At 34.1% G+C, this 18904-nt stretch overlaps 1 protein-coding gene across 3 annotated transcripts in view; it reads left to right on the top strand.

Moving 5' to 3' along the window:
- LOC120773437 (tyrosine-protein phosphatase 10D-like) overlaps positions 1-18904 on the top strand; it is a 179185-nt gene that overhangs the window by 144671 nt on the left and 15610 nt on the right. For all 3 annotated transcript variants that reach the window (XM_040102319.1, XM_040102318.1, XM_040102320.1), the window contains exon 3: positions 12470-12716. In XM_040102319.1, the coding sequence (XP_039958253.1) occupies positions 12470-12716 (247 nt within the window). The remainder of the gene's footprint in view (positions 1-12469; positions 12717-18904) is intronic.

The following is an 18904-nucleotide window of genomic DNA, read 5'->3' as shown; positions in this document are numbered from 1 at the left end:
TTCAGTAGACCGACTATGTTGACCCTAAGTTGAGCGAAGCGCGCGAAACACATTTCGTAAAAAAATTGAACGATTTGTAAACGTTGTTCAGGCGTAAGTCTTTCCTTGATGAAATGCCAAACAATTCTGAACAAAAGCTTGACAGCTTGACACGTTTCACGCGTGATCTGTCAAAAAAATGCTATTGAAAAAAGTACCTCTACTTGGATCACTCTTTATATAAAGATCAGTGTGACGGACCGCCTGTCTGTATATATACATAGTATATGAACTAGTCCCTCAGTTCTTGCGATAGTGATCTGAAGTTGTGGTTTCGTTCTTTTCTTACCAAGAAGCTGCTAATTTATTGGACCACTATACCATATACATATGTAGCTGCCATACAAACTGAACATCCGATGCTTGTTTGAAATATTTTCACGAATTGTGGCATGAATCTTCGAAGACACAGATGGTTTTATAACATATAGCTGAACTGACCGATCATAGTTTCTAATCTTTTTTAATTTGTGAAGGAATTCAGAATAAGCTCCGGATCTATAAAAACAGTTTTTTTTCTAGCTTAATTTTATATTTTAATTGTTGGCATCCCGTTTTATTCCTAGATAATCAAAAATATCATTATTATTCTACAAAAATCTATCAAGCGCATTTATTTTCAGCGAACTCTCTGTCTCTCTCTCTCTCTCACTTTATGAATTCGTGCGACTCCGACATTCTTGAGGCAAATGCTGAAGCTGGTTAATAAATCAGCTAACTCGACTTCATTTTTAATGATGATAAACTATGCTAGTTGTCAAGTAACTCTAGAAATAACAACAAATTCCATTAGAGCTTTTAAAATTTTTAAACTAGTGTAGAGTGTGCAGTTAGAAGATAATAAAAAGCAATTACGAAAATTTGTGTCAAAAATGCTAAAATTGCGCAACCAAAATAGCAACTTTTGCAAAAACCCGTTTCAATGCGGTAAATTATTGGCATACAGTTATTTTGCTAAAAGAGCATATTTTAAATGTTGGCTAAAAATATTAGAGCTAATGCCTTAGCACGCGCGTTACATTTTCAGGCGTTAATATGATACAATTTTGCGGCTGTATATAAATATATACATATATATATATATGTGTGTGTGTGTGTGTGTGTGTGTGTGAGTATAGATGTATGCGCTTGTGTCTATATTTATGTATTTATGTATTTATTTCGTGCAATGTCAAGTCTCACAAATTTATTTTTCGCGAAATGTGGAGCAACATGCAAGCCAAGCACGCATAATGAATTCATAGAAATCGTGAGCGCTACATACTTACATATAAAATATATATTTAATTGCACATTAACATTAAGTATAGTAGAAAAAATTATAAACACTTTCATAACCAAAAATTAAAGCTGCACGTGTAAACATGTTACACAATCGCTTACAATGGCACTAAGCTGCGACTTGTGCGTTATAATTAAATCTTTTATATAAAGTGTGGCAACAAAGCGAAATTTGAAAGGGACTTAAATGCTGTCGAACAAACGGTTAATGATGCTCACGGGTATGAAGGAAGGAAAAATAGAAATTAATTGCTTGCGAAATGACTACTTTCGTGGTACTTACGGCTATGAATATACACACATACATATAGTACATGCTTAGGTGGGTATATATATATAAATATACATATATGATTATTATAAAAATTTATAAACTAATGTATTATAGTGCCACAAAGCTTTTGAAAGTGCATATGAACTCAAAAATATTTTGAAAAAGTTATGCGTACATATGTACATATGTACATATGTATATGTATATGTAAATATCTACAAAGCAGCAATCAACATAATATAACGCATATGAATGCAGTAAATTATGTTACTTCGCTTTAGCATTGGCCCAGTCATAGCAATAACTAACAACAAAAGGCGTTAACTTCAGCTGCATCGAAGCTAATATATAATACCCTTCACAGGTGTTTGCTTAGAATATGCATATATAGTATTTAGTAAGGAAAAATTATCATTTTTGAAGATCTCAATTTTGATTTCGACCAATCAGTTTGTATGGCGGCTATATGCTTTACTGGTCCGATTTTAACAATATTATCAGGGATTATAGCATTGCCTTGGATCATGATCTGCGCCAAATTTCGTGAAGATATCTCATGAAATGAAAAAGTTTTTCATACAAGAGTTTGATTTTGAACGATCAGTTTATATGATAGCTATATGCTATAGTGGTCTGATCTTATTAATATATTAGGAGATTGTAGCGTTGGCTTGGAAAGTTATTTCTACCAAATTTCGTAAGGATATCTTGTAAAATAAAGGAGTTTTCCATACATGCACTTTATTTCGATCGTTCAGTTGGTATGGCGGCTATATGCTATAGTGGTCCGATCTAATTAATATATTGGTATATAGTAGCGTTGTCTTGAACAATTATCTGTGCCAAATTTCGTAAGGATATCTTGTAAAATAAAGGAGTTTTCCTTACAAGCACTTGATTTCGATCGTTCAGTTTGTATGGCAGCCATATGCTATAGTGGTCCGATTTTAACAATATGTTGAGCGATTGTAGCGTTGTCTTGGACAATTATCTGTGCCAAATTTCGTAACAATATCTTGTAAAATAAATGAGTTTTCCATACAAGCACTTGATTTCTGTTAATGTTAGGATATCTTGGCAAATTATCTGTACCAAATTTCTAACGACATTTTGTAAAATAAAACAGTTTTCCATACCAAAACTCAATTTTTATCAGTCGGTTTGTATGACAACTATATCTTACAGTGATCCGATATCAATGGTACCGACAAATTAGCTACTAATTGAGAAAAGAATTGCTTGTGCAAAATTTCTAATCGATATCTTCAAAACTGAGAGACTAATCCAGTATATACAGACAAACTCATGAATATGGCTGAAGCGACTCAGCTCGTCACGCTGAACATTTATATTTATAATAATTTTATTGGATTTCCCACGTTTCCTTTTAGGCATCTTAGACTTCCTGGTAAACTTAAAATATAATTTTATACCCTGTCGAGGGTATAAAAAAACCTGAAAACGTATTGAGCGGAACATTAGTTCGCTGGCTCTTTAAACTAGTAGTCAATTTGTTGATGTTTCAATGATATACACAGTATACAAGTTGTTGTTATTGTTTTCGTTGTTGTGTGTATTCGCTAGACCACCTTTGGTTTAAACCAGTCCGCTAAGCGGCCACAAATCAAACCTACGATCAACGATCAGCAATTTGCAATTAAAATCGCCTACAATGAGCAAAGCAAGTTTTCGATTTCAAACTACTCTCACCTCTGCCGCAATAAAAGGTGAATTATGCACTGAAATATAAAAACTTATAATCGCCTAGGCGCATTTGTATGTAAGCATTCATATAAATTTGTGGTAATCACGTTTATGGCTAGGCATTGTTAGCGTTAGCAGCGGCAACCTGTCTATTATCTCCAGTTTTGCTAATTTTAATGTGCGGTTTGCCTTTCATTTCAACTAACACCGCAACCCTCTCACCAGCACCTTACAGTGTAGTTGATAGACTCAGACTCATCATGCGCAGGCGCACCTTCCCCGCTGACTGATTTGCGCTCAGCACGCTTCAGTGCCTTACTGCAAATAATAAGTAATGGTGTCGGCCCGCCTGCCCGCCGGTCACTCAATTGCGCAGTCGCTTGGTTTTCACCTGCTGCTTCAGTGTTTTACTTTTTTCCACTTTTGTTTGGGTGTGTTGCGCTTTTTTTATTTTAATTTGTTTGCTTTTTTATTTTAATTTGTTTGCAATTTCGCCTCAGAGAGTGGAGATTCGCTTTTATTTGAATTTTCTTGACCGTGTTAAGAATCATAATTGCTGACTAAAGCGGTTTTGCTCAGATTTACATGTTGTTTATTATAAAATTTAATTTTCTAAATCAATTATTTATGTACCGAAGTGTGAGTACTATCCGGGTACTTGATATTCCTCGCTCACGTTGTCTATTAATTTAATTCATGGAAAACTATTATTAAATCACGCTTCGTAGTTCCACTTAATTTGCATAATAGAAAACTTTGAAATTGATTAATTGCTATTTGTATTCTTAATTGACCTACAAGTTAATAAATCCTATAAAATTTCTCACTTATAAGTTCCTGTTTATAGAAAAATATAAAAACTACTTTATTAAAAATAATTTATCATACATATTTTCTTTACATAAAGGTGCATGAAATCTTATCAGAACTGGTAACATTAAATTTGCTGCCAAAATTCCTTACCAGCTGATCAAATTTGAACCGGACTGACAAAAAACTTCATTTTCACGTCCTTTAATCAAAATCTTATTAAAATTATCGTCTTCACAATAGGCTCTTGATCCAACGCTTAATCCAATTTGCACTTGTCCATGCACTTGCTATAAGCCTCGGCTGCGATTCCTGGCTCCAGTGCCAACGCCTAATTTTGATTTTTTTGATTTCGGCTAATTTTTAACGCCATTTGCTAAGTTGTTTTACAGTTTCGATGTCTAATTCATAAATCCACGTCCTGTCACTTGTAATGAGGCATTTAATGAATATTAGGTCCTCAGCTATGTTGTATCTTGGCTACGGATTTGTTAAAAATGTTGCAGAAGTGTTTTGGGGAGTCTATGTTAGCACGAATCGGAAGTTTTGACCACCATCTTTCAAGCCGTCTATCGACAACCCGCTTCTGTTAATAAAGATAACATCGAAAAAGTTAAAGAAACATCTTCTTAAGTTAAAGAAACAGTAATTGAAAATAGTCGTGTTGATATCAGAGAGATAGAAGAGATCTCTTTTGCGGCATCTACTCAAGGTCGTTTTGCGAAGGTTCAGATTTTTTTGGTAGTATTGACACGCTCCTTACCCAAGACATTAACCAAGTCGATCAATAAGGGTTGCTGTCTTTACTATCTCCTTGATATCAACACGACTATTTTCAATAACTGTTTCTTTAACTTTTTCGATGTTATCTTTATTAACAGAAGCGGATTGACGATGGATGGTTTGAAAGGTGGTGGTAAAAACCTGCGCTTCATGCTAAAATAGACTCGCCAAAACACTTCTGCAACATTTTTAACGATTCCGTAGCCAAGATGCCATTCGATACACAAAACTTCAAACAAACTGGTCGTTCATTTCTTTTGTACATCATACATCGTGACAATAAATTACCCGGAAATTGAAAATAAAACGCAAAATATTAAGTATACAGCAATATTTATTTTGTCGCCTTCGTATGCAAATGATTTTCTCAGCCGTCGAAACACTTTTTAGGAGGGCCTTCAGCTCCTTCAGCGAATTGTGTTTAATCTCCTCGATCGACTGAAAACGCGTTCTAGGAGCAGTAATTTTAGTTTGGGAAACAGGAATAAATGACTTGGGGCCAAACTCATTGCGTTTTGGCTTTATATTCGGCCACAATCGGTATCCGTTTTGAGAGAAAAATCAGCTTAATTGGGTCGAGTGGAACAAGAATGCCTTTCATACCCAACATATTCACCAAAATCATTCGAACGGATTCGCTAGAGATGTCGAGCTCTTTTGCCATCTCTCTAACACTTTCCTCTATTTTTTTTTAATATTTTCATCAGTTGAAGAGCTATGTGTTCAACGATTTCTCGACCGTCGTTGAAGGCTCAGCTCTAGCTTAGGTTAGATTGTTGCTCATGTCCTATGAATTGACGAAATAAAGGGATACCAGTTATGTCTGCTAAGTAGAGTAATTTCTAAGCCATTCAATTCCACTAAAAAGCTGTAAAAAAAAATAGATATCAGGCAGTAAGCCGGAGTTTCTGTTCTTAGGAAAGATATATCTTATTGGACCCAAGAAGCTCCGTTAATCTTCTATAACCTTCTCTGGACCAGAAATATTTTGCGATTGAGCAACTGCAGGCGAATTCCTTTCCACTAAGATGTTAAACTGGTAATCATGACTTCCATGCTCATCAGCACTTCATTCTCCATTACCTCCGCTAAAGCTCAAATTAAATTTATTGGATTTGCCTCGATGAAATCAGAAGGAGGCTAAACAATATCGAACTATAAAATTTTAAGCGCGTGATCAGTGAGTTTAAGACCCATATAGTTGCGCTTCTCTTAGACTAAAATATTCCTGAAGCAAAATACAAATCGGGACGGTAGATCTACTTTAATGGTTGTTACCTCTGATTTAAGAACATATCAGCTAGATGGAAGTCAGAAACTAACATCTATAGAGATTTCAAGCGGGCAGAGTTCTTCTTGTATGTTTCTAAAGAACTAGTTACAATGCATAAAAAATCTGATGGATTCTCTTCTCGAAGTTTACGCCTTACTCAGGCATTCCCCATAGAAATAAAGTCTTGCAAAGCGGTTTCGGCGCCGAAACTCTCACAAAATTCAGAGTGTGCGATTCTAACGCCATCCAAGCAAACGAATTCGAAAAGTCTCATAGAAATCTTCACAGCGATAGATCAGTTGGCATTTCCTAAGGGCTTTAAATTAAGATATGTATACCTCGAATGATAAGTAGTGCGTCGTCTTATTTGAAATGTTCACTTTCAAGTGAAATTGTTTGCGTCATTTCAGTCAGTGTGATCAATGATAAAAAAACCTTCTCTTCACATATTTATAGAATTTAAATATTTCCATCAAACTAAAACAAATGGACCACAAATAACAAGAAAAACGATTTTTATTATTTTTTTTTCAATTTTTTTTCAACAAAAGTGCAAACAAATTAAATTGTATATGTTAAGTTTTACAATTTATCAACCATACTCTTATGGGATTAACAATATTTTCGCGTTTTTCATTGACTTTTGTAAATCCAAAAACAATCTGGTTTTGCGGTGCACCAATAAAGCTCTACATCATATTGAATTCATGGCTGTTACACACACACACATCCATACATATACATGCAACAAGGCAGCGCGCCAAAAACAGCGACTGTAATGAAAAAAGTTCGACGAGTTTGTGGTTGAGCAGATGGGTCGTATTATTTTTATGCAACCAGGTATATGTATGTGTGTATGTATGTGTGTTTGTCAGTGGTTTACATGCCAGTGTTTGTTTCTGTTAAAACAATTATAATCCTTGGGTATCAGATAGCAATGAAGTGAAGTAAGCCTTATACATACTAACATATATATAATATACCATATACTCGTATATATCAATATCAGTTAACTCAATTGGTTAAAAATTAGGTTATATGCTTTTTGTCTGAAGTTTTAACACCTTTTTTCAATTATCAGTAGGAAGAGGAAATTTGGTGTTGCTCGAAATTCAAAATTACTCCGACTCTCTTTTAAACCTTTTGTAGCTAATTCGAACCCACTATAAAAAACAAGGTGCTCATGTACTCAATGCACCCAAACTTTGAAGTTTTTCTCTTTAAACCGGTTTTAGACTATACGACAATCCCAAAAATGTTAACATTCACTAAAAAAGAAACCAAAATTTTAGTAGTTACACCCTTTTTGATTCAGTTTGTTACAAAACAAAACTAAAAATAATAAAAATGAAAATAAAAAATTTAAATGTATATTCGATCAAAAACTTCTCTAACATTTTTTTCTTGCGACGCTCAAAAAACCTCGTCGTAACTTCATCAACCCTGTCAACAAGTAGAATTTATTTGCCCTCGCCAGTATGTGATGAGTGCTTTTCAGGTTTTCTCAATGGCTCTTTTGGCCAATAAACCAACGAATCCACTTTTCTAGTCAACTGCCCCCAGCACCAATCCTTTGATTACTTTCAATGCCAACACCTACTCGTCGTGCGGAGTTAGCAGTTTTCGTCAAATATTTCCTTTTTGGATTTTTCGGCAACTGGAATGTGCATTTGGGCAACACAAAAAGTCCTGCTAGCTTCCGTTACATTTCAACATTTCAGTGTTGTTTGCTCTCGTGCCCTTTGATATGCCATTTAACTGTTCACCCGACAACAGCCGGTTTCGTAGGCGTCAGTGCGGGTTTGTACAAACATACGGGCGTGTGTTTTTGTGCTATGCAAATGCATGTTTATACATGTCTGTTTGATGTGTGTGTAATGTTATCAAAGTCAGAAATCAATGTTTAGCAAAACCACTTCCTGCATGTACCACAGCTAGCGCCACCCTAACAAACCAACAACTCAGAGAACGCCTTCTTTAGACATGCAGTTAACGGTATGGCAGAGGCGACCAGTTAAAATTTTGTCGAAATAACGCATTACATCCAGACAACTTAAAGTTTTTTTAAGTTCTCTGTTACATCGGTGCTAGTGGGTTGAAATCGGTATGAGTGGATTTTGATATTTTCAGTCACAGGCACCTAAAAGTAGGCAACGATTTATGATATTACTGGATACTTTACCTAAAACTTTACCCAAAAGTAGGTAGTAATACCTTTAATCGTTGCCTACAATTAGGCGGATAAGTGATATTATTTTATCTTAAGCAATAACCATTTTTTGGAAAATTAAATAAATCTAAGTAAGCTTCTTAAAAGATATATAGTATAGTATCAAGGTATCCATTTAGGCACTAAAGACCGCAAAGGGTGACACATATGCACTGCAAAGCGTTTTTTTTTTGTTCCCCTAGTAAGACCGCTTAGACGCTTTATGCATTTAATTAGCTTACTGGTCTGCGTCTACATTATTATTATTAGCATTTTCTACAGATCTCCATTTTTCTCAATTATTTTTATTTTTTTTTTGTACTGCTAAGTGTATACTGATATATTTTTTCAAATACTATATATTTATCCACCTCTCAATATAGACTTATGTATATTTCCTGTTTCTGGCAAAAAGAGCCGTGCCAAAATAAATAACTACGAGTGATGCACTTGCAAATGGAGTTTTATGCCTGTCATCATCGTTTTCTCATATCCTTGCGCACGTTTAGTTTGCAGAGAGGCATTAGGGCAGGTCGTTAAAACTTTACACATTTTTGGGGTTATTATACAAGTTTGTATTAATTCTTTATAACTATTTTTCACTTGGATTACATACTCCACTGATCTAAAGTGGTTTTGTTGCACTAGATATAAGATCGGTTTTGGATATATTTGTGCGCACAATTCAGGACGCTATATCTAGATATCTCTGGGTTTAATTTTAAGCAACACCTTGAAATCTTCCGCTTATTCTTTGCGATACTTTCGGTAAGAAGTCTTAACGTGAAGATCTTAAGATGTTTGTTTGCGCGAATCACGACTGGAAAACTAAGTTTTTAGTACAAACAAGCCGTTATTTATCAAAATGTTAGATACGCAGTTATCCTTAAAACAATAGCACATTCAATTTATTGATGAATAAGGTATTAAAATTAAGAAGAAGGTAACAAAAACAAAATTTGCTAAGATATCAAGGACAATCCAATATTTTTTTTGTAGAGCTCAACGCTGGTTCCTCCCTAATACAAAAGCAAGCCCCATTATGTGTATTCAGTTTCAGTCTACCGTAGATTGATCGTAAAGAGAATAAATCTTTATCAAACAGTGCCAAAAATGTGTGTATGTATCTGTATGAAAAATAAAAAATCCTTTTCGTCGTTGCAGTCTGCATACGTGTTAATTTGGCCTGCTCGACGCCAATGATAAAAGAAAATAATTTTATGGTTGCATAATACATGCATACATACCATATGCATAAACCATTGACCATATTACTTTGCTTGCCAATAAATAATTCAATAATAATCACTTACTTTTCATTAACTTTATATCAACCTTTAGCCTTTTCTTTGGCACTATAACATTCATAAAACATTCAAGCTTAAAACATATACTATGTATGTATTATATATAGCACTGTAACTTCGGTTAATACCAGAAGTACTAAAAGTAGAACTCTCTGCCAGGCTGCTATCTGGCATCGAGTGACTAAGAGCAACCCATTAAGAGCATGCAAGTTTGCAACAAATATGCAATTCTGCGACGAAACAAAAGCGATTCGTGTAAGTGAAAAGGAGATACTCTTCCCCGCACAACAGTTACGCCTCTACCAACTGCAATAAGCAATTTTCTGCTCAGCATAATTTTGTGAAGCCTCTTTGTGAGACAAATTAACTATTTTTTTAGTTTTTCATTTTTAAATAAAACTGAAAGCCATTATTTTTATCAGTTTCCTCGCTTTGCTGGCATTGTTTGCGAATTTTAATGTCTGCAGTAGCTCTGCTGGCAGTCACACTCTTATCTCGTCTCCACTTCATGCCAAAAACGGAGAAGTTCTAAAATATTGAAAAAGTTGTTGCTGCTTTTCGCTATCGCTTTTATACACTTCCGTAGCGTTCTGCCAGTTCTTGTTTAATTTTTAAAGAAAAGTTAGTTTAAAATGCGACTCGATGGCAAGAAATTCACGAAGTTGCTTTTTGAAGTATTATTCTGGAGTCTTAGATTTGGATCTTGCGATATGTTTGCTGTGAAGTTGGGTAGCAGATCGACATAATATATCTCGGCATATCTCAAGGGATTATATAAACAGACTTGTTGAAAATTATATTAAATGTATTTTACAAAAAAAATTACGGCTTAATTGAGTCAAAATTATACTCTTTATATGCTAGAAATGCTACTTGAGTACATACATTAAGAGAGTGTCTGGAAAGCCTTTATATAATTGAGCACTATTTTCCATTCATATCCTTAGTTCTTCTTCTTCTTTACTGGCGTAACTCACGACTTTCGGTCCTAGACCAAATATCATCCGGGAACATCTGTTTGAAGGCGAGGCAAAGTGAGAAGGCGAAGCATCCCCTCCACAGAGTTGTGCGCTTAATTCGGGATCCGCCACGTAAAAAACACTACCAATGAGACTAATATTCTTAATTATCCAATTTATATCCGAATAAATAACAGATAAAGACGTTTTATGTATATTTAATAGCCTCTTCGATTAGAAGTTAATTGGTCAATCAATCAGCCTTTACTCAATTAAAACGCTAATTTAAATCGATTTACTATACCAAAAAAAATCTTATTTTACTGCATTAATTCTTAATCGAACTAAAATCGTGTTAGAACTGGAATGCAACTCTGCGGGTTGTTGTCCACGCTCTAAATTTAGCTATGTTTACTTCTGCCGGTTGTTGTCCAGGCTGTAAATTTGGTTGCGTGTATTGATAAAATAGCAATCGGTTGGTGAATTTAAATCTTATAAAAAACAAAATGAAGAGCGCAAGCAAGTGTAACAGCTGATCGTTATATAAGCCAATCGCTAATTGAGTATTCGGCTCTAAAACTTGGTGTCTCAATTATAATCTTAATGTATTACGTAAATTTGGCTGGACGAAAAGGCTGTGAGACAGTCATTAATAAAGTCAATTATTATGTTTCTCTGTGCATAATTTTAAACAATTAGTTAATTGACTAAATTAAAGAACGATTTGACACACCTATTATGTGCGTTTGTTTCCCTAATTAAGTCAATTAGCAATGCTTCTCTGTATGTAATTTTAAGCAATTAGTTAATTGACTAAATTAAAGAACGATTTGGCACCTATTATGTGCGTTTGTACCTCTAATAAAGTCATTTAGTAATATTTCTCTGTATTAAATTTTAAAGAATTAGTTAATTGACTAAATTAAGGAACGCTTTGACACACCAATTATGTTCGTTTGTATCCCTAATTAAGTGAATTAGCAATGCTTCTCTGTATGTAATTTTAAACGATTAGTTAATTGACTAAATTAAAGAACGATTTGGCACCTATTATGTGCGTTTGTACCTCTAATAAAGTCATTTAGTAATATTTCTCTGTATTAAATTTTAAAGAATTAGTTAATTGACTAAATTAAAGAACGATTTGACACACCAATTATGTTCGTTTGTATCCCTAATTAAGTCAATTAGCAATGCTTCTCGGTATGTAATTTTGAACAATTAGTTAATTGACTAAATTAAAGAACGATTTGGCACCTATTATGTGCGTTTGTACCTCTAATAAAGTCAGTTAGTAATATTTCTCTGTATTAAATTTTAAAGAATTAGTTAATTGACTAAATTAAGGAACGCTTTGACACACCAATTATGCTCGTTTGTATCCCTAATTAAGTCAATTAGCAATGTTTTTATGTACGTAATTTTAAACGATTAGTTAATTGACTAAATTAAAGAACGATTTGACACACCTATTAAGTGTGTTTGTGTTTTTTTTTTAACAATGTATAATAATAGAGAATAAATTTCTGTAAACTGGCAAAAATTAATTATTGAAATAAATAATAAGAAGTCATTAAAAATAAAAATAATAACAGTTGCTAATTGAGTGAGCTTTTTAGGTGAACACCAACCTCGACTAAGCAATTAATTACGTAATTGTCTTAGCGAAAATTGCGTTGTAAACATGTTATAAAATCATTAATACGAGTATAAAATATCGCTATACCAGTATTAACTTCGAATTTTTCCTGTCGATTTCACTATACCCTTAGACCATTTTGACAACTTATATGAAGCCATACTAATTCGCTAAATTTCCTTTTTTTACAGAGTGTACTTTGTGCCGACTTAGCCATAAGCATACCTAATAATCAAGGGCTGGACAATGTCTATTATCGCATCGACTACAGTCCGCCATACGGTGATCCAGCGCCAAACACAACAATACCGTCGCGTGAGATTGGCGAGGAGATTCAATTCTCGCACGCTCTGCCCGGCACCAAGTACAATTTCTGGTTGTACTATACAAATTACACGCATCCAGATGTACTGTCGTGGACGGTGACAATTACCACAGGTGAGCGAGCATACATTACATTTAATAGGGTAGTTCGTAACTTGTTCAAAATATTTTTCTGCATAATTAAATAAAGTATAGATTTTTATACATGGTGCCTCTAAGTTTAAACTTCATTATTTCAGCTGACCGCTAAGAAATAAAGTAAGAACAAATGGTAAAAACAATATCATTATAAAATTTTATTCATTGTTCTAAAAAATTTTGTTGAAGCATCAGAGGAGTTTAAATTTGCCATAGAGAGAGTATAGAGAGAGTTTTTCGGTTACTTTTTTGTCACAATATAGATTTGATATACTGCTTGGTTTCTCCATAATAACCTGAAAAATGCATTCACTTGGTTTTTCATCTTTATAGTTTTATGAGGCTAACCCTAAAGTATCTTTGAAACACATTCACTTTAGCGCATGACATATTTAATTACTTTCGAGGAAGAGATAAATATCGCAACACGAAAGGCTTTATCGTGTGGAACTTATTTATGCATTTTAAAGCTACCAAGCGAGGCAGCAGCTTTTAGAACTAAATTTAGTGCTACAAATTGTGGATAAATAATTTTAATTTCATTATTTTCTGTCTTTTCGAAAGAAAATCTCAATTGAGTTGAAAATAGTTGCACGACATTATGGTAAGTAACTAAGTCTTTTTTCATGGGGGCCATTTTTTACGTGGCAGGTCCCAAACCCAATGCACAACCTTGGGGAGGGATGTTTCGCCTTCAAACGGATGCTCTTTAGCTAGTCAGAGGATACTTGGTGTAAGACCGGAAGTCGTGAGCTGCTTGAGCCGTATGTAGAAGAATCGTTTCTGACCACTCCCAAGTGAATGGCGCTCAGAGAACTTTCGTCACTTGCGTGAACTTCTACACATGACTCCATCCTCTATGTATGCCGAATTGGTGCCAAATTGCGAAAAGAAGAACGCTGTTGTTAACTCGGTTATGGTATGTACGCCAGTAAAGAAGAAGAAGAAGAACTATGTCTCTGCTAGCAATTTTAAAAGCATGCTGGTAATATTGAATGAAAAACTCAGAAAAAGTACTATAATTTAGGCGAGTGCAAGAAGTAAGAGCATCGTTATAATCTTCCATTTTCAATATTGACCTCTTCCCAACTTTCTCAGCACCTTATAGAGCACAAACAGTACTTTACTGTCAACATGACAGGTGTCACAGACATGTCAAAGCACTTACCCGTATTTATTTTCAGCCTAATGATCATAATAGCGGAAACAGCCGACACCCAGAGCGTGCTTTTCGCACACCCACACACACATACACCACTCAACTCTCTGCTGCATTAAGTTGAACACATTAAATCGGGGAAATGAGTCGTCGCTCTTCAGAAGTTTCGAAAGTGTAGCGCTTTGCTGCAAATTTAACGCATTTTAACTTCTCCTTGTACGTCATTGCGTATGGAGGTACGCTAGTGGCCCCATAAAGTGTGTGTTTTGCGCTCTTTAAAGTGCTCATTACGCTTCTAAATGCCTGTCTCTGTGAGTAGAATTATGAAAATTGTCTTTTAACTGCGTTTCAGTAATTTAACAAAGTACTGAAATTACAACCGCGTTCCCTTGTGGCGGCGAAGCTTTTCTCTTCGCACTTGGCTGCTTACATCATGGCGCTGATGTAGCATTATGTAATTGCTGAAATTAAGTAAAAATCGCGCAAGCATTACGAAATGTTAAACATTTTTTTATACATGGAAAATTAAGTAACTGAGTTTATGAAGGAGAAAATAAAGTGCTACCATTTGTGTGGACACTCTCATATTCCTTTTTGAAGGAAGCTTCACTTACTTCTTTTTCAACTTTTTCTGTACTTAAAAAGATTCACTTATGCTCTTCATATTTGTCTAAAATAGAACTTGCTACACGTTAAGCTCCTCAGTTTGAGAAACGCCTTCAAATTTCCCACAAAAGTGCTAAGTGAAATTTAAAGATTCCAACATAAGTAAGAACTCATCCAAAACTAAAAACTATCAAAAGAAGTTTTTCGAACTTTAAGTTTATGGCTCGGCTTGATATACGGTTAGTAACTCAAATTTTTATTACCACTAATTTCTTCTTTATTTTGACCAACCAAAGTGTTAATTGAGTGCAATGACCATGGCGTAGCTTTGTGTTGGCAAAACTTTCTCGGCATTGCTTCCGCCAAAAGTTCACAAATCCGTAGACTAGTCTTATTTTCGGTAAGCAATAACTTGAAAATTTGCAAAGCACGCATTTTGGGCGGCTTTTGGGCAAATACTTTTGCTTAAGTCATGAATTTTGCAAGTGGCTGCTGGCTGCAAAGAAACCAACGCACACATGGCTAAGTACAGTAGATTCACAGAAATTATAACCACTACGTTCTTATGGCGATTTAATTTTGGTTTTCTAGAATTTCCAAATTCTAGTGTGACAGTCAGAAAATGTCGATTTTTGGAATTTGAAAAAATTTTTTATTTCTTTTAAATTTTAAGTGTATATTTATATACTATATAGAGATTTTAAGAATAGTCAGTGAAATTTTTGAAGAAAAGAATTGAATATTTTTCGAGTTACACGCGATCTCCGACGGCGCTAAAAAAGGTCCCCCACTGCTGCAGTAATTTCACACTCCGTAGATGAAACTTAGAAAACAAAATTCTCCGCTTGAAGATATTGTCCCGACAATGACAGTCGAAGAAAAAAATCAAAAATTGACAAAATGGCGAAGATTAAAAAATGGTGATTTTTACCCAAAATTTTGATAATTTTTGATCTGCCAAAAGCGGAAAAAGAAAAATTTATTACTCATGGGTTCACTTGTCTCCAAGTAATCATTCAAGCAGATTCGAAAAATGCTGTTTCAAGAAAAACGCTCTTTACGATAAGCTGAAAGACTTGATTAGACTGAGCGGCTACACTTTAGAAGGCTGTAACTCGAAAACTATTTGAGTTATCGATTGGAATTTTGAGTATGTTATTTTTAAAGATATAGTCTATCCCATATGATTTTTTTTTTATAATTTTTTAACTTAAATAAGCGATGAGGCTTAAATAATTTAAAAAAATTTAAATAATTAAAAAAATTAAATAATTAAAAAAATTAAATAATTTTTTAAAAATTTAAATCCTTTAAAAACAATGTAGTTAATCGAACAAAATTTAAATAATTTGAAATAATTAAATAATTAAAATAATTAAAAATTAAAATAATTTGAAAAATTTAAATAATTAAAAAAATTAAAATAATTAAAAAATTTTTAATTAATTAATAAAAAAATTAAATAATTAAAAAATAATTAAATAATTAAAAAAATAATTTTATATCGTTTTCCATTAAATTGAAAAAAAAATTGCTGGTAGCATATAAGGCCACAATATTTTCCTAACATCAATTTTAACAGTCATATATGGATATGTTCTTCAAAGGTTTTTATGAAAAATATTCACGTTCTAGTTATGTTTCAATAAAAATAATATTTTCTTCTCAAAAACATCCCGTAATACTAATTATTTACGACCTAACTCGAAGTAAAATTTTTCTTATTTAAAAAATTTTTAATTTTGCACAAGTTCCATTTGATAAACGCCTACTGTATTTGGTTGCACAGGTCGTATGAGTTATGTTGGCGAAAAGTTTTTGCTTAACTTGATAATTTTCGCTTGTGTTTTTGTGTCTGGGTAACAAAGGCGCAGCCCTCACGAGCAAGTAGAGCCACTTAGGAAACGCAGCTTCAAATGCTAATTTCACATCGCGTCCGGCTTGACACAGCAAATTTTCACGACAAGAATCTATTTACTCTTAGCTCTTAAAGTTGAGACCACTGGCTCCGAATTTCGGTAGTTAATTTTAATAATTTCAACTCGTTGTTTAATCAAAAGAGCGGAAAAATATGGAGTTGTTTGCTGTTGCTATCGATATAATAGTGCCCTATTGAAAAACCCTGTATATACACTCATCTGTACTTTAACAATCGAGATTCACTCTTTTACCAAGCTATGTATTGGAAATTTGCTAATTTCGTAATGTAGTTAAATTATAATTAAATAAAAAAAAATCCTCTAATTGAATTTATTTGAATTGTTCTTCAAGTTTCTATTACATTCCCTAATCAATTACATAAAGACATGTATTTACATTTATACATATGTACATACCTCTCAACAACTCTAAATTTATGTTATTTTAGTGAGAAATTTATCTACGAATCTAACACTTAAGGGCACCGTCAAAACACCACACCCTCCATAAAAACGCTCGCAACCACCAAGAACTGACCATTTATCTCTGCAAACTTCCCTCTAAAACACTCACTAACATATACTTGATGTTCCAATCTCTTTTTAGTTTTGAAGAAATAGCCATACCAAATGTACTTATATATGCACATACATATCTACCTAAGAACTCCCCATTGACCGTCGCAACAACTTCGTTGAGTAAATTACCCACGGGCATAATTTATTTGTATATACATATTGCCATGTGTATGTATATATGTATGTATAAAAAGCAATATATGTATGTATGTATATATGTATATCTCTATTACTGCCTTACCGTCCAACCCTCTGTTAGAAACACATATTTTTTCTTTTTATTGGCCTATGAAGCCAACTTCGATAGTAGTATCATCGAAGTTGTAATTATTCAAGTTGGAAATTAGAGCAAATATATTTACAGACATCACTCTTTTATGATTACAAAAAATCCTTATGCATATGCATGTATATATATGTATATGTGACTAGTTCTCACTTATATCCTGCAGTTAGAATTTCAGTCATAAAATGCAGGTTTTTGAACTGATTTCTCGCCAATTTTGACCTCCAATATTTGCTTTTGCTCATTTTGCTTAATGTATGACTTGACTGCATATATATTTTTTGCTCGATACCTGTCGGAAGCCATTGGTTTGTCCTGAGATAAGTAAACTATTTCGCTTTTATGTGTCAAACAGTCACTAAATGCCCTTAAAACTTTTCAATTAATAAATGGCAATTGGGGAAAACTTTCATAACTCGAGGGTGGCTTGTTCATTACAAATATTTTCTGTAACAAATGCAAAATCTAATATGTACATATGTATGTAAGAATGTAAGAATGAAAGTACATGTGTGTGTGTGTTGAACTAGGCTAATGTGGAGCACTAGGTTTGTGACTGGAGGGTGTGTTGGATCAACTTTAGGACGTTGATATCGTATTGGTTTGTAAGAGTGTCATATTTTAATGACCGCTGGAAAAGGTGGAATGTTTGATGATAAATATAAGTATCCTTGACTTGATTAATTGAGTGGTATATCAAATAAAATTAAGGTGTGTCTTAACTTAATATTTGGGTTTTTGTAACCACAAAAATGTTAGTGAACTCGAGCTAAATCGGCAATGAGACCAAGAAAAGGAGATCCATGAGATATTAAACACAACATTTCATTCCCCAGTAGAGAAGAAAGAAGAAAGAAAGGTTCTGTTACCGACAGTGCCAACAGCGAAATCTATGTTAGCTTAAATTAAAACTCACCGATCCAAACGAGGTTATATCTCCGAAAGTACAGCCCTGGCCGGATAAAATCCGGGTCAATTCCAGTAATGTAAAACCGGCTGTTGTGGGAATCGACGAAAGTGAAATCTTTGTATTCAGCGTTGGATCAACGTGTGAAACGGAACAAGAGCGGGCTTCTTCTGTAGTAATCCAGACGTAGAAGTTAGCTTCAAGCTAAATGACTAGAATTCAGTCTTCCAAGCCGAAATTGTTAGCAAAACAGAATGCGGCAAATAGGCTTCTGCTCTAACTAGTAAGTCCATAAACCTTTTAGTGGACAGCCAAGTGGCAATTAAGGCTCTTCGTAGCTCCAACACAAAGTCTCACTGCGTTAGGTTATACCGGCAGGCAATAACTATTATCTAAGGACCCTGTCATATAGGGATAGAAGAAAACGAAAAGACAGACGAGTTGGCCCGCTGGGAACACAATTTCTCTGAGCTGCCCTGGACCATTCAGCTCCTTCAAGAGTTGTTTGAAGCAATGGACCTTAAAGGAACACCTCTTGCCTTGAAACGCTAACAACACAGGGCATACCACAAAGCTACTTTGGGGTAGTGTTGATGGTGAACAAACCAAAAAAACGTAGTAATATTGTAGGGGTAATCACAGGGCTCCTACTCTTAAGATTCTTCTTCTTCTTCTTTATATAGCCTTGTCCTTATCCACCTGGTATTT

This window comes from Bactrocera tryoni, chromosome 4 (assembly GCF_016617805.1).
Source record: "Bactrocera tryoni isolate S06 chromosome 4, CSIRO_BtryS06_freeze2, whole genome shotgun sequence".
Classification (NCBI taxonomy): domain Eukaryota; kingdom Metazoa; phylum Arthropoda; class Insecta; order Diptera; family Tephritidae; genus Bactrocera; species Bactrocera tryoni.
This window is presented reverse-complemented; position numbering and strand designations above follow the sequence as displayed.